General features: G+C 39.3%; 2 protein-coding genes across 3 annotated transcripts; both read left to right on the top strand.

Moving 5' to 3' along the window:
- The first annotated feature begins 410 nt into the window (after positions 1 to 410).
- Positions 411 to 7,101, top strand: fan1 (FANCD2 and FANCI associated nuclease 1). 2 transcript variants are annotated; one of them, XM_040133041.1, is made up of 13 exons: positions 411 to 1,960; positions 2,062 to 2,202; positions 2,510 to 2,711; positions 2,803 to 3,036; positions 3,128 to 3,259; positions 3,359 to 3,467; positions 3,557 to 3,676; positions 3,815 to 3,979; positions 4,098 to 4,260; positions 4,352 to 4,455; positions 4,544 to 4,738; positions 5,634 to 5,762; positions 5,912 to 7,101. In XM_040133041.1, the coding sequence occupies exons 1-13, from the start codon at positions 763 to 765 to the stop codon at positions 6,047 to 6,049; spliced, it is 3,030 nt and encodes a 1,009-aa protein (XP_039988975.1). In that variant the 5' UTR covers positions 411 to 762; the 3' UTR covers positions 6,050 to 7,101. The 2 variants fall into 2 exon arrangements, with proteins under 2 accessions (XP_039988975.1, XP_039988976.1); XM_040133042.1 differs by lacking the exons at positions 5,634 to 5,762; positions 5,912 to 7,101 and adding an exon at positions 4,921 to 5,381.
- Positions 7,102 to 7,791: 690 nt separating this feature from the next.
- LOC120793207 (disintegrin and metalloproteinase domain-containing protein 10-like) lies at positions 7,792 to 20,628 on the top strand. Its single transcript, XM_040133043.1, has 16 exons — positions 7,792 to 8,018; positions 10,242 to 10,392; positions 12,331 to 12,449; positions 12,620 to 12,778; positions 13,327 to 13,427; positions 15,207 to 15,356; positions 16,002 to 16,094; positions 16,186 to 16,369; positions 16,687 to 16,850; positions 16,966 to 17,149; positions 17,925 to 18,075; positions 18,196 to 18,379; positions 18,487 to 18,595; positions 18,715 to 18,935; positions 19,049 to 19,175; positions 20,057 to 20,628. Exons 1-16 carry the CDS (start codon positions 7,952 to 7,954, stop codon positions 20,284 to 20,286), a joined length of 2,394 nt encoding a protein of 797 aa, XP_039988977.1. The 5' UTR covers positions 7,792 to 7,951; the 3' UTR covers positions 20,287 to 20,628.
- Positions 20,629 to 23,613: the final 2,985 nt, after the last annotated feature.

Raw genomic sequence — 23,613 nt, 5'->3', positions numbered from 1 at the left:
CCTGTGTAAAAAAAAAATACACCCCACCCCCCCCTCAGCCCCCCCACCACCACCAACACCATCATGTGCTCACTACTCTGCTCCCCAACATAAATCACTGTGAGAGGCGTAGTAAGTGCATAATCAAACATAACTTATAAATAAATAACTTAACCCATCACTTTAGTCAAAAGCACTTATTTCTTATATATTTAACAGTGAACCTAAGTGTTATTTAGAATGTAAAAATATTATGTACACGTTTTGCATTATAATTACAATTAACTTTAATTCTAAAAATATATACAGCTAAATATTAATATATAGAACAAGAATATTTATGTATTTTACCTTTTTTTGCGTTTTGTATTTTGGTATTCGAGAAAACATCGATGCAGTTGGGATCGATTATTTCATCCTAACAGGCGTTCTGTGCTCCGCTGGTTAAGCCTAAGAAGCGGGATCGTTATCGTCTGGTTCTTCTGTTACTGAATGCCGCCGGTATGTTAGCTAATGTCTTGGACCCCTGACAGTTTCTCTATTAATGTTTTTGGCGTTTTTATAATGCATGTGTGAAACTCCGAAAGCTGCAAATATGTGACGTTTTAAAAATGTGTTAAAGCGTTTATTTCTGAGCCAAGTTAGCTTTTAAATTAGCTAAACAGACCCACAGCATTTTCAGCCGTGCCCATACTGGTAGTTCACCTCAAAGAATGCAATAAAGAAAAGCTTTTAAAAAAACCCAAAACGTTTTCATCGAACAACACCACGACCACCCGCAACATGACCGAGAGAGCCAAGAAAGACAAACTCCAGCGAAGTCTGTCGTTGTCCAAGAGCAAGAAGAAAGGCAATGTCACAGCTGGGATTTCTGCCAATCCTGCCACCACGACTCCAATCACATCGTTCTTCAGCAGCCAGCCTCCAGCTAAGCTGGCCTGCCCCCTGTGTGGCCAGTTGGTACCAAGATTCGGGATCAATGAGCACATTGATTTGCAATGTCAGAACTTCGAGCGAGGAGACAGCAGTGCCGCCTCAGCAAGTAACAGTGTTGTGCCAAGCATCCAGCTGTCACCCAGAAGGAATCCCCCAAAGTCCCCAGAGCTGGATCGAGAAAAGGAAGAAGCGTGCAAAGAGACCAAGACCAGCCCTTATTTCAAAAAGAATAGCTTTCAGCAGGCACCACGGCAGATAAACAGTAAAACTGTGGTCAGGACGATTGACCTGGGAAGTCTCTCCTCCAAGTTATCTAGAAAGTGTCGTAAGGTACCTGAGAGGACACAGACAGACGGTCAACATGCGCCAACGCACGCTGAAAGGGAGAGAGATCCTCCTGAGACATTCAGCAGCTCACAGAAAGAAAATGTTCTGACTCAGAGTTTAGAGGACAACAAAGATTGTGTGACAGTGAGTGACCTGACAACAACGAATGCTGAGACTCCAACAGCAGTGGTAGATCTATTATGTTCAGAAAAAGGGCATAATCTTAAACAAAAAGCACCTACACCAGAGACTTTCCAAAGACTGGTTACTCCAAAGTTGCACTGTTCTTCCTCCAAACTAGCAAAGAGGAAAAAGGAAACGCCTTCCACTGGCAAAGCATCTGATCTCAGAAAGAAAGCAAAATTTGAGGGGAGCAGGGAACCAGAGGAGGTGCTGTCTAGACAAAATAAAGCAGAGACTGCTGATATGGACCAGCATAAAAATGAGGTGCCTTCAACCACTTCTCGTGACCCCCCTCAGAGTTCAGAGGAAATTTATGAGAGAAGTGCTGCAGTCATCAATAGTGATTCGCTGCCAGGGTTTGGTGCTAGGCATACAACCAGTGACCAGGCTGTTGAGAGCTTTCATCCACCACAGCTTCCCTACTACCTTCGTAACTTCCGCACCGTATTACAGGCTGTGCTGGAGAATGAGGACGATAGGGCTTTGTTCAACCAGGATGATATGTCACTCGTAGGTGCATTTGAGACGCTATCAGGTACGCTGAAATATCACTCAATTATTGCAATTTAAAAAAATATTTTTAAAAAATGATACTGAAATCAGGCTTAATTGTTCACGTCTCTTCTCTATCAAAAGTCATGGGGCAGAAGCTGTATGTGAGGCTCTTTCAGAGGAAGCTGAAGTGGCTTCAAGTAAATAAACTAGATTATGAAGAGATATGCAGTGATATGGAACCTGTTGCTCAGGAGCTGGCTCAAGGTGGCTTTCTACAGACAGGTAAATGATGCCTAAACCTTTTTACTATTTTAGACTATCTCTGGCTGAGTTAAATGAAACCTCTCGAAATTACTGAAATATTTATTATTATGCCACTAAAAGCTGTATATTCATATTTCTGTCGCTTTTTTTGCTTTTTTTTGTCTGCTTACAAAATAGATGATTGATAGAATTAGTGTATAACTAGTTACATGGGGAGTATATAGTATGTGTGTTATCCTTCTGAAACACTAAGTCACTGCAAAAACATAGACTATATATTTTTCTCTTGTCAATGCCCACCTGTGTTGATTTTTGCATCTCAAAGAGAATGATCTTGAGGACCTAGGAGAGGCTCTGGATCTCCTCCCTGCTCCTGAACTCAAAGCTCTGGCTAAGACCTTCCATCTGGGCAATTCCGGGACTCAGAAACAGCAGCTAGTGGACGGGCTTCTTCGTCTGAGCAGGCAAAAGTCCCTCTTCTCTCTGACCGCTGCTCAAAACAACATTAGGGCTGTCATCCTCAAAAGGTGTAATAATCTGTTACATTGTGCAGTACTATTAGCACTAGTACTATTATTGCAGTAATGATCTCACCACTGTTGTCTCTTAACGTTAAAGAGCGAAACAGCTTGCCGGTTCCTGTGTGCGTCTGTGTCGTGGTCCTCGGGCTGTCTTCTCTCGCATCCTTCTGCTCTTTTCTCTGACGGACACAATGGATGAGGAGGAGATGGCGGCTGGTGGGCAGAGCCAGCTTTTTACCATCCTGCTGGTCAACTCAGGACGTCTGGCCTTCCCGGAATACACAATGCAGCGTACGGCCAAGGTGTTCCAGGACAGAGAGGACCTGATCAGGTGAGGGCCTGCCAAAAGAGTTAAATTGAGTTTATTGTATTTTATCCAAGCAGAATCGGCTCTATACTCCTGACTCCATCTATCCCACCAGATATGAAGCTTCCATGCGATCCCTGCAAGAGGTAATCTCAGCTATGCAGGCAGGTCAGTGGGAAGAGGCCCTAGAGCTCTACACTGCTGCCAAAAGTGCTTGGCAGGAGCTGAGGAAAAACTATGACCTCAGGTGATGACCACACCGGTCTGTTTATTAGTTTCTGTCTAAAACACAGATACAGAGTCCCTTGTGATTGTTTAATGTTAACATTATCATTGTCTTGGATAGTCATCAGGAAGAGCTGCCTGTGTTCCTGCGCAGCTTCACTACAGGATGGGCTTACACTCGTATCTTATCCAGAGGGGTGGAGATATTGCAGAGGCTACGTCAATATGAGGTTTGCTGACTTCATCCACTCACACTCTCACACAAATGTATCTATATATGAAGTATGTCATAATTAAAGAGGTTACTTTTGTGTTACAGGAAGCAGTAGAGGAGCTGCAGTCCTTACTGTTGCAGTCTCTTTACTGTCCTGACAGTCGAGGGCGATGGTGGGACAGACTGGCACTAAACCTTCAACAGCACCTCAAAAAACCTGAGCAAGTGAGCACCAGTATCTGTGGTTCCACTCATCTCCTCAGAGACATTCTCATCATTTATCTCTTTATGTGACACTGTGCTCAGTAATAGATGTTGTGTTTTCATTGGTTTGACTGCTGGTTTTTTCCCCATTGTCCCCAGGCTATTCGTGCTATCAGAGATGGGCTGTCAGACTCTCTGGTACGAACAGGACATAAACTCTCCCTGCATCAAAGAGCTGTTAGGATGAAAGAGTCTCCCAGCTTCAAGAAGTACCGCCTGCAACTCAGAGACTTACCCACTATTCATGTCCAAGATGTCAAACATGTGAGTTTGGAACAATATGTCGGGTACTGGGCTCTCTTGGGAAAACACTTTTGTGGTAGCTGTACGGTGTATAAGAGTAAAAGATATATTATTTTCATGCTTGCACTTTTGTCTGCAGGTGACAATCCGAGGACAGCTGTTCCCTCATGAGGGAGGCATGGGGAAATCTATGTTTCTTTTACCAGCAAATGGAGAGGGGAAAGAGAGTGCCGATGCCACTGTAATATGTTCTGTGGAAGAACTGTCTTTAGCACATTACCGCCAACAAGGTTTTGACCAAGGTAAACAACCTTTCTTTTCCTATCCAAAAACAAAAACATTTGGATATCCTCTGATCACGAGAACATTATACTGTCATTTTTAATGTACCAGGGATCCATGGCGAGGGCTCAACATTCTCTACATTGTTTGGTCTTTTGATGTGGGATATCATCTTTATGGATGGTATTCCAGATGTTTTCCGAAACCCTTTCCAGGTAAAGTAAGCTCTGTATAAGTTTTGTTGATTAGCCATGCATCTATACAAGTTCATCTCAGGCACAGGCAGTTTGTTTCCCTTCACAGACATGTCCACTGGATCTTTTCACTGACTGTTTCTACGAGAACAGAAAGGAGGCGATCGATTCTCGTGTTCGTTTACTCAGTGAGGCGTCTGTGGAGACACTACATTGCATGTTGGAGGATGTCTGGACCTCACAGGAGGGTAAAGTGTGTTCATTGGTCAGCTGGGAGCGTTTCTCAGCCCTTCAACAGGCACAGGTATTTACTACCACTCTTCTAATTATACAGTGGCTTCAGAAAGAATTCACTTTTTGCAAACTTTGATGTTATAGATGTAATTCAAAATTGTTAAAATTGCCATTGTTTCCCACCAATCTTCACTCAATAACCCATAATGTGAAGTGAAAAGATTTTTTTTTTTTTTTTTTTTTTTTTTCCAGAAATTTTTGCAAATTACTTAAAAATCAATGACAATGATCCAAACCATACAGCAAAGAAAATGCTTGAGCAGTTCGGGGCAAGTCTCCGGCTGTCTTTGAGTGGCTGAGCCAAAGCCCATAGAACATCTGTGGACAGACCTGAAGATGACCGTTCAGATGCTTCCCATCCAATCTGACGGCACTTGAGAGGATCTGCCAAGAAAGAATGAGATAAACTGCCCAAATCCAGGTGTGCAAAACTTGTGGAGACTTAACCAAGAACCCTCAAAGCTGTAATTGCTGCCAAAGTGGCTTCTACAAAGTACTGAAGTAAGGGTCTGAATACTTTCGTAAATGACAGATTTCAGGTTTTTGATTTTAAACAAATTTGCAAAAAACTTGTTTTCACTTCGTCATTATGATGCGTGGACTGATAAGCAAAAATTGCAATTTTATCAATTTAAAATGAAATCTACAACACAAAGTGTGCAAAAAGTGAAGGAGTCTGAATATTTTCTGAAGCCGTTGTATATCACATTATATATTATACAAATGTTACAGATGTATAGTAAATTTTTCTTACATTGTGTGTATTGACACACAATGGACAGATAATGCAAATAATGCCCCAAAAGGCTTCAATACATAACTAAGATTAGATGTTTGTCTAGATGTGTTATTGTAGGTACTAATGTGGTACTAACGTTACCACTTTCATACACTGACATTTGCAGTCTCTCGTTTCCTGCCTTGGTGGAGCCTTCTTAGGAGGAATAATAGCAAGAATGTCAAAAGACTACAGACACTGCCGTGGAGGTTTGCCTGATCTAGTGGTGTGGAACACCTCAAACAACACTTACAAGGTGAGATCACATCACATCCTAGCTGTTTGAATTAGATATTTTCCTTTGTGTATGGATTCAGATGCTGGATGGCACCTGATTATTTCATGTCTGATTACGTGGATTATGCTGCAATTAGGCCTGTGACATGGATTGTCTTGTTGTTGTAGCTGGTGGAGGTGAAGGGGCCCAATGACCGGCTATCCCAGAAGCAACAGATCTGGCTGGATGAGCTGCAGAAACTGGGGGCTGATGTGGAGGTGTGTCACGTGGCGGCTACTGGAGCCAGAGGATCTCGTCTGGAATAAACAGACACAGAAGAAGTGACTGTTGAGATTTTACTGCTACTTAATCAGAGTGTGGTCAAACTGGAAACATCAGCAGAAAGACTCTCTGAAAAAACATGAATTGGGTGCTTTTTCTGATTCTGGTTCTCTAGACGAGATGTTGATGTTTAACTCTAAAACCTCAATTTATCTTCCACATACAACTAATTTAATCCTATTTTCCTTGTAACATGGTATTATCATCAAGGAAACCACTGGGTTCAACAGGAAGAGGTGCATCATGAGATGATCATCACTGAGAACTGCCAGAAGCAGAAATAGCTTACAGATAATCAGAGCTGACGCATGACAGGAAATGGATCCAAAGACCACACAAAACTGGTGTTTCCTTCTCTTTGACAACACTATATTCTCAGGATCTTGGGTTGCCAAGCAACGTAAACGTTTAGTTGGCTGCTTATGAACTGTATGACAGCTCTATGAGTTTGTTATGCAAGTAATTACTGTGATAATATGGCTATAAATATTCAGTTTTGCCACTACACTACCAGAAAAAAAACATCATTTGAGTACCAAGAAAGGAATAATAGGGCTGCAATTACTGATTACTTTCATTATCGATCAAACTGCTGTTTTTTTTCTCCATTAACTGATTCATCGGTTGGTCTATAAAATGAATAAAATTGCCATCACAACTTTATTACTATAATTGCTTTTTTGGTCTGACTAGCAGTCAGTTTACTACAAGAAACATCACACAAAAACAGCATATCCTCACAGTTAAGAAGCTGGATCTTGGGAGTGTTTAAGCATTTTTGTTTATAAAGGAGTTAAATGATGAATGTATGTGTCTATGTATGTAATAATATCAAAGAGAACTGCCACTGAACTAAATAAAAATGCCCTGGTGAAAGAAGTACTCAGATCTTTACTTAAGGTAAAGAAGCAATAAGACAATTTAAAAATATTCTGTTACGAGTAAAAGTCCTGCACTTAAAATTCTACTTGAGTAAAAGTTCATAAGTATTGCCAGCAAAATGTATTTAAGTACTCATTATGAAGAATAGCCCCATCGTGAATGTTAAATTATGTATTCCCCCGGGTTCCAAAAGATTTTTATTTATTTATTTATTTTAATCTTTTGTGCACAAGATAATACTTTGTGCACACAAGTTATTATCTAACGCAAGAAGATGAATAGTAATTCTTCGGGGACTTCAGTGGTTTTGTTACTTTATCATTATCACTGTGAGACAAGTTACTTTATCATTCTTATTAGTACATGGTGACCTTATGTAAATCCTATCAGGGCTTTACACAATTCCAGGGCCTTTAATCCATAATAATACATCATATTTTAAGTTGAAGTTGATCATATGTTTTGTATGTAAAATCAGTAAAAAGTAACTACTAACTATCACTTATACACAAATAAATGTGAGGTAAAAGTAAAATCTTTCCCTTTTAATTGTAATGAAGAAGAAATATAAAGTAGCATAAATTAAAAATACTCAAGTAAATTAAAAGTACCTGAAAATTTTAATAAGTACAGTACTTGAGTAAATGTACTTATTTACATTGCACGACCGTTAAAATGTAAGACCTGCTGGGATGTAATAATGTAAACACTGTAATATTAAAAGATAGCTTTGATATTATTTTCCAAATTTTGAACGTGTCTGTAGTGGAGGAAAAAGATGCATACATCGCATACATTACATTACACCCAGGCGCAGTCAGCGCTGTAACGTTTGCAGGCCGGGATCATGGACGCCATTGGGGGAAGGGATGCCAAACTGCGCTGCGTCTGACGTCAGGGCGCAGGAGAGAGGAGGCGATGAGAGGAAGCTGCAATAAACACACAGGGCGTCTGCGCCTATCTAAGTAGGACAATAAAGTGAAAACGGCATCAATGCTCTAACAATGGATTTATCAGATATGCTTCTTCTTAAAGTTTTCCTCTTCGTGTACTTACTAAACTACACCCAAGGTGAGTGAGGCCTTTTCAGGGAAAACCTTACGCGCTGTGTTGAATCCATGAAGCGGTGGCTGAGAGGAGCAGAAAGGCTGGTAACCCGTTAGCTAACAGGAGGGATCAGCGGGGCCTGCTTGTTGTGAAGAGGACTGCACCCTTTTTGCCATTTTACTTCTAGCTCGCAAATGATACATAGCGCAGAAGCTGACACCGATTCATGCAGTTGATTGAAATAAAGCGATATTGCTGAGTTGTTTCTGTGTGTTGTCACGGTTTTTATTGTCGGGTTTGGTCCGGTTTTGTTGTTACCGTGCGGATAGCGCCGACAGCCATTGTTATGAGAAGATGGAGATTCCGACTGGGTTAACGGACTATTAGCTTTGTGCTAGCTAACGCTTAAGTCGCTAGCGTTAACAATTTTGTCAAAATACTAAGTTTAGCAACTGACATTATGTTACCTGAAACAGGCCAGCGTTAACCATTTACATGACACGAGTTTTAATGGTTGCTGTCTTAGTTTTACTTTATGTTTTCCCTTTGGACAGTGCTGTGTGTTAAGCCTTTCTTACTGTTCTCCAATTTAATGTACAGTTAGCCGCAATAACTTTGGATTAGATATTTTGAAAATAATCCCTTTATGTTATTTTTTTGGACGCAAAACTAAGTCCCTGCTAAATGCTCTACTGACTTGTATCTATGGCTTCATACAATTACTATGTACTATTGTGGTTTTAAATCTAGTACGGTGAAATGAAAATAGCTATATATTACTTTTATTTACTCTTTTATTTACTCAGTCACTTGCAGTGTCCATATTCACCATTCGCAATCGATACATTTTTCACTTCAAATTGGATCCCTTGTCAAACTGTCTAAAGTAACAGTTAGGGTTGTTTCACATATTTGGCCAATTTCGTTCGGTAAAATGAACATCAAAAGATGTATGTGATTGTGCTTCACCACGCTATTTTATAAATATGCTGGTTCGTGTAGGTTTTTGAGTATCTCTGATGGTTTTGATCGATCACGGAAATGTAGGAATCAGGAATCCTTAGGTTTACTCACTGTTTATTGACTTATTTGTTGTAGACCTTGAGGAATAAAGGTATTTCAGAATAGTCATGGCTTTCACTTCTCATAGTCACCTCAATGAAAAATTTAATGTTAACACATTAATATTTCATAATGCACATGACTTGGAAAGTAGCTGAAGCCTGGTCTACTTACACATCTTTTTTACATAGTTACACTGAATCCTATAATTTATGGTTCACTAGTCAGGCATAATTACCTGTCAGAGAGTACTAATTACATATACTATATTTACTGAAAATACTTTATTTTGGTTTATATGTTATGGGCCAAAGATATAAGTGGAAAGTAACTTTCAGAAGGGCTCAAATGGCTTGAACAAAATTTACTATGTTTTCTTTAGATGGAGTTTGTCAGAATGCTTTTCAGCATGAAGGAGTTGGTGAAAAGGATGGAGGTGCTCGAAAATCTTTTTCCTTCGAGCCCACCACCCACTCCTCTGGCGGTGAAATAATTATGCTGTGACGCTGGGGGCTGTTGTTTTAAACAGCTCCAAAACTGGCATCCATTTGACTTAAATAGATTTAGCTGGATTTTTAAAGCACAGACCATGCTGGTTTCCTGTCAGTTTCCATCATGTTAATTCCACCTGATCATCCATTTTTTGGGCACTTAAGTTATCCTTACATGTACCATGTCTTAGTTATTTACTCTAAAACATAGCTGTTATACTTCAATATCACTTCAAAATTCAAATTAAAGTATCTAATGCTTTAACTATATTACCTATCATACAAAACAAGTGTTTCAAGTTAACAGCCAATCTGTCAAGAATAGCCAGTGCTTCCAAGGCTGTTACAGATTTAAGGACTTGGATGTTAGTGCTTTATCCAAAACATTTGATCATTGACAATTTGTCTTTTATATATTTTCATTTTACATTTTATATTATGCTTTAATTTCTGTGTAATGAGCTCCAAGGCACTTGTATATACACTTATTATTTTTGATTTTGTACAGTGCATACACATAAACCCTAGAATAAATAGAGGAAAAACCTAGAAATATTTTCATCCATATACCTGGGATGACTTTGTTGTCATTTTTGTAGATTCTGTAAGGGTATGTATTTCACAAAATTTCATTCGGCTTGAATTTCCCTTGTGTTTTGTTTGTAACAGGAGATCCTCTGTTCTTTTCAAACAGGACACTACAGAAATCCCCTGAACAAGTACATCCGTCACTATGAAGGCCTGTCCTACGACACAGAGCTTGTGCACAGCAAGCATCAGAGGGCCAAGAGGGCACTCTCTCATGAAGACAAGTTCCTTCATTTAGATTTTCATGCCCATGGAAGGTTTGTCAGTTCTTCCAAATATTAACCTTGAGGGAAATTCTGTCTGCAGCGCTGTCTGTTTTTATGTCTCCTAATCTAGCTCCTTATTTACCTGTTTCTGTATTTGCAAAGCTCATCCCAATTGTCCACGTTGTTTATGATTAGAGGTGGAGGTCAGCTGTAGCACAGATTTGTGGAGTGATTGAAAGTTGTTTACATTAATCCTGTTGTATGAAATCGTAGACCTGGTCAGGGGCATCACTTGACTCTGTGGTGACGATGGATATTAAATCTCAGTCTTTTCTATATAGTTTCTATAGTAGTTTTTTCCTTAGAGCTGAAACAATAAATCGATTGGTCGATTGACGGGAAAAGACCTGGCAACTATTTTGATAATCTATTAATCATTCAAGCCATTTTTTTTTCAAGCAGTAATATCAGATATCCCCTAGATCAGGCTTCTCAGTTGTGAGGATTTGCTGCTTTTCTTTGTCTTATGTGATGGTAAACTGCTAATTTTTGTGTTCGGGACTGTTGGTTGGACAAAATAAGATATCTGTAGACGCATACTTTGGTATTCAAGTTTTTTTTTGTTTTGGTTTTTTTTTGGGTTTTTTTTTTGCTATTTTCTGACATTTTATAGAACAAACAGTTAATTGATTAGAAGATTAATCAGGAAATTAACTGATAATGAAAATAATTGTTAGTTGCATTCCCAGTTTGGGCTTGTTCTGATTTCCTGCCACATTCTAAATACATGCATGTCAGGTGAAGTAGAAACTGTGAATGTGTTTGTCTGTATGTTAATTACCCCTTTGATAGATCGGGTGTTTCCAGGGTGTTTCCATACACTTGATACCTGGGTGGGAGCCCCCTCAAGGTATAGAGAATGGATGGATGGATACATACAGTCCTGGTCATGGTTCCTTATCCAGCATTTTGAGGGGTTGGTGTCGCTTGATGGAAAGTGTCTACACTCTCCATGACATAGTCAAGACCATCTGGCTGGGAGCTTGGCAAAAGCTGTTTATCATCCTGCCTGTAGCAGGGCCTGCTGTTCCCAAACTCTGATGGTGCTTAATAAGGAAGAAAACGATAAGAGCCTCGCAAACAAGTGCATGGAAGGAAGATGTCTTTTGCTTTGAAAAGCAGGAATATGTGTTCTTCTTTTCCTTTTGACTTCATGACAAACCTAGAGACACAATTCCAATGCTTACATTTAATTTGCAGCACCAGCCACCTTCTCTTTTCCTGATTTTAACAAAATGTCTAAATATATCTGAAATAGCTGATATTTTCCTGCTTTCTGGTCTTTGTGTACCTTACATTTTCCCCCTGATACTAATTCATAAATAAAATAAAAAAAACAAACAGTTTTTCAGTGGATGCTATACATATACAGGGCAAGATTTGTGTCAAGTTTGACCATATTTCTCAGATCTAAATTCTACAAAGCCCTCAGTTTTCTTGCTGTTATGTTAGCTGCTGTGCACTGACCTACAGAACAGTAACTTACATACAGTCAGAGCACTGTGTAGTTGTTACATGAAACCCAAGGTTTACTGTAACAACAGCCCTATGTTAGATCAACAAAAAGCTAGAATGTTTCAAGATGTCCTAATTTTCTCCTCCCTCTCTTAAAAGTGAACAAACAATTAAAGACTGCAGTTTCCCTTCTGCAGCAGGAAACAGCTTAGATGTTTTCTCTCTGCCAAGCCGTACTCTTGCTTTCAACCTTTTCCCCTTTCATTTGCATTTTCATTCTTCTCAAAGGCTGGGGGAATATTGCGTACCTCCCAAAGAGAAGCCAAATTCAGATCCACACCCAAATCTGTAGACTCATACTCTGTGACATGAAAAAAATCAGGAGACAGTTTTGGGACATCACGGAAACAGATTTCTCGCAATATAGAAAACACAGTTTTCAGATGTTATATAGTTTTATGTCTTTGATTTCAGGCATTTTAATTTACGAATGAAGAGGGATACCACCTTGTTTGCCCAAGGTTTAAAGGTAGATGTTTCAGGAGAAGAGATGCCATATGATACCTCTCATATCTACACTGGGGAAATCTACGGTGAGACTGTACTTCTAATTTCAATCCACTTGTTTTAATGTATTCCTTAATAATGAAAGCAGTAATGCAACCCTAAGCATTTTGTTGATTATCATGTTTACTGAAATATGAATACCTGATCTTGTGTGAATCTTCTGACACACCTATACTTCCGTAATTTGGATTCCCAGGTGAGAAAGGGACCCTGACTCATGGCTCCATTGTGGATGGTAAGTTTGAGGGCTTCATTCAGAGCTACCACGGCACCTACTACGTGGAGCCTGCTGAGAGATACTTGGAGGGCAAAGATGTGCCCTTCCACTCTGTCATCTACCACGAAGACGACATTCGTAAGTACCCAGCAACTTCAGTAACACAAATACTTTGAGAGCGTATTTTATTGTAACCACTGAATGTTTGTAATTGGATTCATTCTTATGTAAATGTGTTATCTGCAAAGTGCAAGGTTAGGGCATTTGCGCTGATGGAGGCAGACTGGTGTGATCGCCCCCCAGGGAGCAGCGATACCTGGGGTGCTCATTAGCCGAGTAACACGATCTTTCTCTTGGGCTACTGGCTCATTTCAGCAGTCTTTAAAATGTTGGTACTGATAGTGAGCACCAAGCACACTTCACTACACTGGCGACCCGTAATTTAAAATCGTCTGTGTACATATAGTATGTGGCTGAGGGGCAAATTAAACAGAATTGTGAGAAGAATCGCTAATGAGAGAGACAGGAAAGTAACAGCTCACACAGCAAAGCTAGGCTCAAGTGGCGTGTAAGTACATCCATTAGCTGATCATGAATAGTGCCAGAAATAGAATGACTCAGGGGGTTAAGTAGCTAACATTGTCTCCCATAATCCTAACAGTGTTGTGTCTGCCTCTCTCACTCAGACTACCCGCACAAGTACGGCCCAGAGGGAGGCTGTGCTGATAGCTCTGTGTTTGAAAGGATGAAGAAGTACCAAGCCTCTGCTGTAGAGGAGCCACCCAAGGTGAACTTCATCACACACCACAGTAAACCCTCACAGAGTTAAGGAAAGAGATTTTTCAGGAAATTTTGCATTTTTCCTACTTAGTCAGGGTCAAAGATACCCATAGAGGCCTTTTAAGTCTCTCTGTGCAGTTTGAAGTTATATTGACTGGTGAGAATAGCTTATCTCAGCCTAATTAATGGGTGTCTAGATTGATAAATTGGTAGCTTATCTCAATGAAAAAAGAAAAAGTTGTTCTTTGCTGAAAGTTTTATACTACATTCTAAAGTAGGGTTGTACGCAGTAATGCCTGTTTTCCTGATTGGAATTTTAAACTTAGAGCCTGGAAATAGACAACAAATGGCGAATGTCCATAAAAGTAGTATTCCCTTGGAAATGTTTTATGTTCCAACTCTATGAAATAACTTACATTTCTACTCCTCAGCATACAATATTAGACCTGTTTAATTTATCTTAGATACTTGCTAACTTGTCAAACAATAGTTAACCCATGACACAGTGAAACCAGCACAGTCAGAGTTGACATTCGTTAGCCCAATTTTTTTCTCACCAAACACTTACACACATAAATACAATACAATACATGTATAGTAGCAGTGACAGTGTCATAGTAGTATTATGTTTGGAATTATTTTTTCCAAAAAGTGCATTTGGCGTAATGTAATTTCTCTGTAAAATGTGTAATTACATACTATAAATTATAGTTTAGTTATATCAGCCAGTCATCCTAAAAGAAGTTTCACATTGCATTTCTTGTCATTTGAGAGGAGCTGTTACTAATCTCATAGTCCCTCATGAATTGAGGAAAGCTAGGTTAATCACACTGTCCAGTATCCCATAAAACTAGCCCAGGCTTGTGCCTCCCGTGTACTTTATTATCATTACATTCAAGTCACAGAACTAAGCATGCAATTTTCTTGAAATAACTACGCAGCAATCTTGGAAAAACCTGGAAGGCCATTTAAAAACAATTACCACTGTTCTGAAGGTATTTCCAGAATCCTCAAAGTGTCTTCCAACCAAAAAAGAGTAACCCCCTTTCTCAAGTTGTGTCTCCTTCTCCAATACAAACACGGATGTTAGCGAGAAATAGCATATGTCCTTGTTCAGTTTGTACCACATGACCCAAAAATAAAAATGCTATTATTATCTTTATTGACATACACTGTTGTTTCTTTCCATTATATTTCCAAACAAAATAAAATAACTTGTTAATATTTTGCTTGTGTTTTACAAAAAGAGCAATGGCTCTTTTTGTAAAAAAAAAAAAAAATATATATATTTTTTTTTATATATGGGTGTATGTATTTTCTTTTTTTTTTTTTTTCTTTTTTTTTTTTTTTTTTGGCAGATGGAAAAAAGTATTTTTATAAGGTCACCAGGTATTTATTTTTACAATCACATGCTCAGCTCCATGACTGTAATGGTAATACATGAGACAAAAACTGGAGCTGCTTAAAACTGCACACAACATGAGATATTCACCTACCAGTTGTCTGTTTTAGTTTATAAAAAATAAATTTCCCCAAAACCAGATCATTCCTTTATTTGGATTATTTAGTGTGCTTTTGTTCTTATTATTCCTTCCTTTCTTTCCCACCATATCCCCGTATGTGACATAAGAAGTGCATGTTCCTCAGAGCATACTGCTGCTGAAAACCTACAGTCTAAAAATATCAAACATTATTTATTTAGCCACTGTTTGGTTGAAAATGGTAGATATATGTTTTATTTAACTGTCTATATCCTATTCTGCATCTCCTTTGCTGCTCACACCAGGAGCTCCACACTGATGCGGGCTCCAATGACCCCGTACTACTGAGGAAGAAGAGGATGGCCCAGGCTGAGAAAAACACGTGCCAGCTTTTCATTCAGACTGACCATCTCTTCTACAAGTACTACAAGACCAGAGAGGCTGTCATTGCTCAGGTAATACACAGTCAGTGTCATTGACTTGACTCATGCTAAAGCAGCACTGTTAAATTAGATTTACACAGTAAGTATGGAGGAAGTGTAAAGGCTAATTTGTATCATAATAATAATATACTAATTATTAATAACTACTCATAAACAATAATCTCTTATTCAATGCAAGGGGTAAGTCATAACACTTGGAGCAACATCAAACAACAGAAATTCACTCTAAACTAGGGTTGTATGGAGTAATGTCTGGTTTTCCTCATCTATCTCACGGCAAGAAAGCCAATGATCGTATTTATCGAAATGTCAAACTATTCCTTTAAAATTCTACCAAAAAAGTGACAATATTGCTCCACAAATACAATATGAAACAGTTAAATTTGTCTAATCTTGGATGCTGTTTTGTTAATTAGTCTAACATTAGTTAAACCACTGACTCTGCACAGAATACAGTGAAACCACCAATTCATTTATTTGTTTATCTCTTTACACGTATCCTGTACATTTGGTGTTCCGTTATGGTATATTTGCACACATTACGGACTGAATCTGGCAGAGAGATGTGGATCTAGTCAACAGTCTGTTAAAACAATGTTTAGACCCTCACAGCTAAAGCTTCTTCATCTAATGTTGTGTGTCACCTCTCTGTTTCAGATCTCCAGTCATGTCAAGGCCATTGATGCCATCTATCAGGGCACAGACTTCATGGGCATTCGAAACATCAGCTTCATGGTGAAAAGGATCAGGGTACGTCTCTTACTGATAAATGGATTTTAAGCTTACATTTTATATTTGGTCACTGCCTTGCCTCTGAACTTGTCCTCATCCCCCTTCACAGATAAACACCACCAGTGATGAGAGGGACCGGTCCAACCCGTTCCGCTTTGCCAACATTGGCGTGGAGAAGTTTCTGGAGCTCAACTCGGAGCAGAACCATGACGACTACTGCTTGGCTTATGTTTTCACTGACAGAGACTTTGATGACGGAGTATTGGGTTTGGCCTGGGTGGGAGCCCCCTCAGGTACTGAAAGACAAGTCAGTGTATTATCAGTGATGAGCAACTGCAAAACAGTCTGCCCTATTTTTAAAGCAAGATATGAATAAACTCCTAACAAACAGATGCAGATTTTAAACCATTATAAAACACACATAATTCTTTGTACTGGGTTTCAGGCACATTATCGCCCAATCCTGGTTGAATATGAGATTATTCTTAGAAAGAATAATTAATAATTGTCATGACAATCAGATTTCCCCTCCTTGATGAACAAAACTTTTCATGTTTTTTAGCTGTAGTTTGGAAGAAGGTTTGTTCCAACCTGTGCTTTACCTTCTCAGGGAGCTCTGGAGGCATCTGTGAAAAAAGCAAGCTGTACTCAGACGGAAAAAAGAAGTCTCTCAACACTGGTATAATCACTGTACAGAACTATGCCTCCCACGTACCTCCAAAAGTCTCCCATATCACTTTTGCGCATGAAGTAGGACACAACTTTGGCTCCCCGGTGAGTTACTTAGATGTTCCACATTTAGGCACGGTGCGAAGGAATTTATTAGGGGCTTGTACGCTTTTTCCTTTCTTCTTTTAACCTGACTTTTTTTTTTCTTTGTCACTCTCAGCATGACTCTGGATCTGAGTGCACCCCTGGAGAATCCAAGAGCCAAGACAAGAAGGAGAAGGGCAATTATATCATGTATGCAAGAGCTACATCAGGAGACAAGCTCAACAACAATAAGTTTTCCATCTGTAGCGTTCGCAACATCAGCCAGGTGCTGGAAAAGAAGAGAAGCAACTGCTTTGTTGGTACGTTTTACTGTTCGTGTTTGGACTTTTAATTTACCTGTCCATACTAAGCTTTGTCTTAGACGTGTAAATAGAAACCACAACTTTACAATACCCGTACTGATGAGTGTGGGGGTTCTTTTTATCTCCAGTGATTGCTGGAGTTATTCCATGTAACTAAAAATGCACCCGACTCTAGCTAGTATTGGCTTTGAAAAGCAATATTGGCTTTAGTTCAGTATTATTTTTACTTACAGTATTTGGCAGATTGTGCTATTTCTGATGGGGTTTTTTTTTCCTTCTTTTTTTTATCGCTTAATGCAGCTTTCAACAGCAACATAAAAACTTTGAGATCATTCAGTTACGTAACCATAAGATTGGCATGTCTACAAAGCCTTATCAGTTCTGCACATGCAGTCCCAAGTATATCAGCCTTGATTGATATTTATGGGAAAATATTAGAAATTCGTGTCTTGGTGCACTTGTATCGCCTGATATTTCTGCTTTTCCATCAATAGATGAATGAGAGTGATTGTTTGGTTTTAATGTTGCATTTGGCTTTTCCCAAGGGTCTGTTTCTATTTGAACAAACAAACACTGATCTTGTTTCCCTATTATTGCAGCAACTTATTCTCTTACAACAATATTTGGTTTGGTTTTATAATGAGATGGGTTTCTTAGTAAATGTTTGACTTCTCATACACTTTTAGTCCTGTGTGCAAGAGTTCTAAGAATGAAACAAAATTTCTAGTTTTTTGGGACCGAGCTCAGTTTTAATTCTTCCTTCCCCAAACAGAGTCTGGCCAGCCCATCTGTGGTAATGGCCTGGTGGAGCCAGGAGAGGAGTGTGACTGTGGCTACAGCGATCAGTGCAGGGACCAGTGTTGCTATGATGCCAACCAGGCTGACAACAAGAAGTGCAAATTAAAGCCCCACAAAGTCTGCAGGTAGACGTGGATGATATTTTTTTAGTTTTTGTTTGCATGAACATTTTCATGTTTCACAAAGAAGACCTGCCAGTTCATTTGTGATCACTCCTGACTCAACACTTGTCTCTTCCCCACCAGTCCCAGCCAGGGACCTTGTTGTACTGCCGAGTGCACTTACAAGGGTCGTAATGACAAGTGCAGAGATGAGTCAGAGTGTGCTCACCAGGGCATGTGTAATGGAGTCAGTGCCCAGTGCCCCACATCTGAGCCCAAGGCCAACTTCACCGCCTGCCATGGAGAGACTCAAGTCTGCCTCAACGGGGTGAGTGGCTGAAAACTTCACACCTGGGAGAACTGGTTGTTATAGCAACATCATATTCATACCAGTCGGCGTCTGATCTCGCGTATCCTCACACTCCTCCTCTGCAGGGCTGCTCCGGCTCCATCTGTGAGAAGTACGGGCTTGAGGCATGCACCTGTGCCAGCCAAGATGGCAAAGACGAGACTGAGCTTTGCCATGTGTGCTGCATGGAGAAGAGTGAGTCATGAACCCTTTTCCCTTGATAACTGATTTTTTTTTTTTTTTTTTTAAATAAAATGCGCTTGAGATTTGGTGTCATTTGAATTGTTTTGACTGTCTGTGATCCATCTCTTCAGTGAACCCCAACACGTGCAGCAGCACCGGATCAGAGCGTCTGGCTCGTTTCTTCAATAAGAAAGTGACCACACTGCCAGCCGGCTCACCTTGCAACGACTTCAAGGGCTACTGTGACGTGTTCATGAAGTGCCGTCTGGTAGATGCAGACGGACCACTTGCCAGGCTAAAGAAGGCCATCTTCAACCCAGAGCTCTACGAGAATATTGCAGAGTGGATTGTGGTACGTGTCAACTTCATGATTCTGATTCCATGATAAGTTATTATGTGGTGTTTTTGTAGTGACTCTATCTGATTGTTTTTTTGTTTTGTTTTTTTCTTCATTTTCTTCTCTAGGCCCATTGGTGGGCAGTGTTGTTGATGGGTATTGCCCTCATCATGCTCATGGCTGGCTTCATTAAGATCTGTAGTGTGCACACACCGAGCAGTAACCCCAAACTTCCCCCTCCCAAACCACTTCCAGGTGAGTCCAGAGGTTTATGAAGAAAGTTTTGTCATACCTGAGGAAAACAGGCTTATTATATATTATATTATATAACTTAGAACAAGTACAATTACGGGCACACTAATATACACTAATGTATATTATATATAATGCATCACTTGCCACGCCACTGCACTGAATAAAGTTTTGGATTTGCGCTTTTGTTTTGTGGATGGTGATGTACTATTTTATATTTAATATTAAAAAGAAATCTGTTTAAACTGTACTTCAATAGATGGATACTTCAATAAATAGTCAGATTGTGCAGAGATGTAGATATTTTAACCAGGTCTTACTCAGGCCATGATCTTACACCAAATACTACAGTAGTTGATGTATTGCCTTAATTTGTCAAGCTGTTAGTGCACATACAGACATGATGAATGTTGCGGTGGAGTAAGCGCAGATCCTTCTATTTCTAATTATAAACAGCATGTGAAGAAGTATTACAAAGGTCACAGCTTTTCCCGAAACCCCCAAAACATTCAGTGTTCTATTTTAATTTAGGCCCAAAATTTACTTAAAACGAAACTGAATTTGGCGTGTTTGCACAGGCTAAGAGGCAGTTCTGCAATCAAAATTAGATGTCTTTTATTGCCACACTGTGTGCCTGTTAACCACATACCCGCACACTAATTCCTGCAAATCTCAGTGTCATATGATTTATTTATTTCTATAGCTTTTCTATGACCCTTTACAAGTCACAAATTCCTCAGTCTGTTGTAGATGCAATATATGAATAGATCTTGAGTATTCTCAAAAGTAGAATGACACCGAAAGAAACAGATTTTGTTCACAGTGCACTGTTGATCTTATAGCCTGTCTTTTAACAAGCTCACCTAAAACCTCTCTCCTGACAGGCACTTTGAAGAGACGACGAGCGCAGCAGCATGCTAGCTCCCAGGTGCAGCATCAGTCTCAGCACCCACACTCCCACCAGCACGGTCACGGCGGCCACGGGGGCCACGGCGGCCACGGCGGCCACGGGGGCCAGCGGCAACCCCAGAGGCAGCCTCAGCGGCAAGCGCAGCCCCAGAGGCACCACCGTCAGCCCAGAGAGAACTATCAGATGGGCCAGATGAGACGCTGAGACCTTGCACCCCGCCCCCCTCCTCCCCCCAATGCCTTGGCTCTTCCTTGTGCCTACAGTGGGAAACAAAAGCGTCACTCCATCCAAAGAAAAGCCTAACATGGTTGTTAGTCACCATCATATCCTCCATCTACAGACAAAACAGACACGTGGAAAAGAGAAGACACTATCTAGCAACTCAATTGGCACTTTGTGGAGTGGACTCGACCATCAGCCATTTCCAGTACAGTGCGATCTAGCATCTTTTTCCACCTTTTTTTGGTTTGTTTTTTGGTTTTTGTTTTTGTTTTTTAAGGAGTGCCAAGGAGTTAAGGAATCATGTGTAGCTTTAGTACATTATGTGATGTGTTTTTTTTGGTTTTTTTGGGGGGGTTTTTTTGGGTTTTGTTTTTTTTTTTTTGTTCTATTGCAACATCGTCTTGAGTGACACACCCGTGGCTGCTGGTGAATTGTTCCGTGGTTTTCTTTTGCCATTCAAGCCGGAAATGAGAGACACTCAGAGGGGATTTGCGGCACTTTTGTGATTTACACGTCAAACAGCAAAAGACACAGGCTCCGGTCTCTCGTGCAGACAGTCTTCTGCATGTGACTGTACATATTTAGTGTATCATAAGTGAAAACAAACTATTTCTTCTACTGTAAATGTGTAATTCTTCACTTATTTTTTCTTTTATTTTTTGGTTAGTGCTCTCAGGACTCTTAACACATAAAAGAAGGAATGATGGTTGTGAGGAGTTCCTTGGACATTGCTGTTGAGGATTTGAGGCCAACAAGTTCTCTTCACAGTCGTCCAGTCAGGTGGATCTCTTTCACTTTTAGATTGCTAGCTTTCGACAAGGTCACCATATCCCACATTTTAGGCCTTCTTTGTTCAAGGTCCCCCTTTCTTCACCTTTTTTTATTTTTTATTGTCATGCTAACATCATGTGTTGCTCATGTTGCGTAACAAGCTAGGGGAGGTATAGAGTCATGGGAACAGAAAGGGAATATCACCTAGTTTGGTATACCTTTTTATTGTCTTTACTGATTTGATTTTGATAATGAAGAATGAATAACCACTAAATGAAGCTTATGATGATTCTACCTGTTCAGATATGAAAACAAGGGAAAGTTAAGGCTGCTGTGGCTTAGTTTAGAAATGAGCGTGTATCATGTTACAGAGTTAGTTTACATGACTGTGGAAATAAATTTAAAAATGACTCCAGTGTGGGTGTACAAAAAAAACTGTAAGATTAAATAATTCTATTATTCTTTAAGATAGCAAATCTAAGAACTCTTCAATGTGGGCATGCAGACACGTTTATTAAATGTGACTATTAATTGACCAAGGTCTGTAATATTTGTATGTCACTCAAAACTTTTTACTTTGACAGCTATTAATGTTAGTCTTAAAACAAGTGGAAGGAGCAGTGTAACGCGGCAGTATTGTCACATTCTTCACTAACACATTCCTCAGTGTGTTCACTAGTTTCACTGGAGACAAGCAGCTGTTTGTTTTGTTTGTTTGGTTGTTGTTGGTTTTTTTTTTTTTTTTTTTAAACTCAACTGCAGTTTTCTCCTGGTCAGATCTCATCATGGACTGAATCCCCTTAAGAGCTCATGAGTGCAGGCCTCAGTGTGAGTTTACATCAGCGTGCCATAAAACTTTATAAAGCTGATCTTTGTGCACAGGTTTTATAAATCACAGGAGGCACCTGTGAAGATTTCTGGAGCCACTTTAAATGGAAGAAATGAAGGAGATGTGATTGTTTTTGTGGGATTGTTTCACCTCAGGTGTTTTTTTGTTTTGTTTTTTTTCCTCTTGCTGCAGCAAAGCATGAGGGACATTTTGGAAAATGATAACACTAAATGAAAGGATTTGATTTATCTGTTTATTATATATTGTGCAAAATCCCTTGAATTATTTATCATGTAGACGTTTTACTCACCGAAAGAATTTTGCAAGTGGGCGAAAAGTTTTGCACAAACAATAAAGCACAGGATTTTGCATTATATATTCAGCAAAAGGATTTTTTTTTTTTTTTTTTTTTTTTTTTGCCCTGACTGTGTTTTTTATCCTGACATTATTATTTTGAGATGCATGCAATACTAATGTCAACTAATATCTTACAACACTGTCCTGATGGTCGTAATAATCACACGTGTGCTCTGGGGGGGACATAAAAACAATGTGTCTCATAGTCAACAATGTATTTCACATGACGGATGAATTAGGCAGGTCGACAGTTGCTACAACTTCTCACGTCTGTACAAAATGGAGCTCTTTTTAAATTTCATCACCTAGGCTGGATCACGCCTGTTCGGCCTAGAGAACTTACATGTAAACTTGTACAGTACTTCGAAAATTTGCATTTCATTTGAAAATGAAAATTACATTTTGATACATCTGTTTCATTTTTTGTATTCTAATTCAAGAGTAAGTTGTTCAAAGATGTTCATATGTGACAAATTTTCCTCTCCTCTAAGTTATTTATGTTCTTATATGTGCTAGTTGAACTGGAGTTTGCTTATGATACTTTTCTCCACCATCATCAATGGTAAAAACAATTCAGTGTGATCGAGTTAATGTTACATTCTCATTTTTGTCTTTGTTATCCTGTGGCATGGTTTGGGTAGAAGAGCAGAAGAATAATGCCTGTAAATTTACTTTCTTTTTAATTTCGTAGTCTTGGTAAAGTTTTTAGATAAACGTGCACTGAAAATGTCCAAATTGAGTTGAAATGTTGTAGGTGATGTAGGCCGAAAGAACACAAGATTAAAAAGTAATACTACTGTCTGATTTTAATGTTCACTGTGTTTTATACAGTATCGGAAATTTTTGTTCACTTTGAACATTTTTACTAAAAAAAAAAAAAATTTCAAATTGTATTGTGCAAAGAGATGTAATTTTTGGAGTACTTGAAATGCATTAATTAAAAGACTCATTCAAAATAAAATAGACCCCTGTTTACTGTCTCTAAAGTGTGCACTCTTTGGTTATTGTTTGTGTGGTGCAGTTATAGTCGTGTGTACTGAGGTCTTGTACTGAGAATGAAACCACCGATTTAACCCATGACGAATACTTCAGGGCTCGAGACTTAAAATTTACAACAGTTTGTGTTACAAACCCGTGTGGAGTTTGAAAGATGTGGGCATTTAGCAGACAGGAAGGGTCTAAGAAAACTTGAGTTTTATTATGGAAAGTCTCTTTTTACATATAATCTGTTTCTCGCAACTTTATTTATAGGTGGATTTGTGTGACTTGAGAAACAAAGAAGGTCAAAACTGATTTTACAAACGTGTGCCTACAACTTTGTTTTGGTTGCATTAGTGTCTGTACGTATAGGG

Source organism: Xiphias gladius, chromosome 8, assembly GCF_016859285.1.
Source record: "Xiphias gladius isolate SHS-SW01 ecotype Sanya breed wild chromosome 8, ASM1685928v1, whole genome shotgun sequence".
Classification (NCBI taxonomy): domain Eukaryota; kingdom Metazoa; phylum Chordata; class Actinopteri; order Istiophoriformes; family Xiphiidae; genus Xiphias; species Xiphias gladius.
The sequence above is the reverse complement of the archived record's forward strand: the minus strand, read 5'-3'. Positions and strand labels throughout refer to the sequence as shown.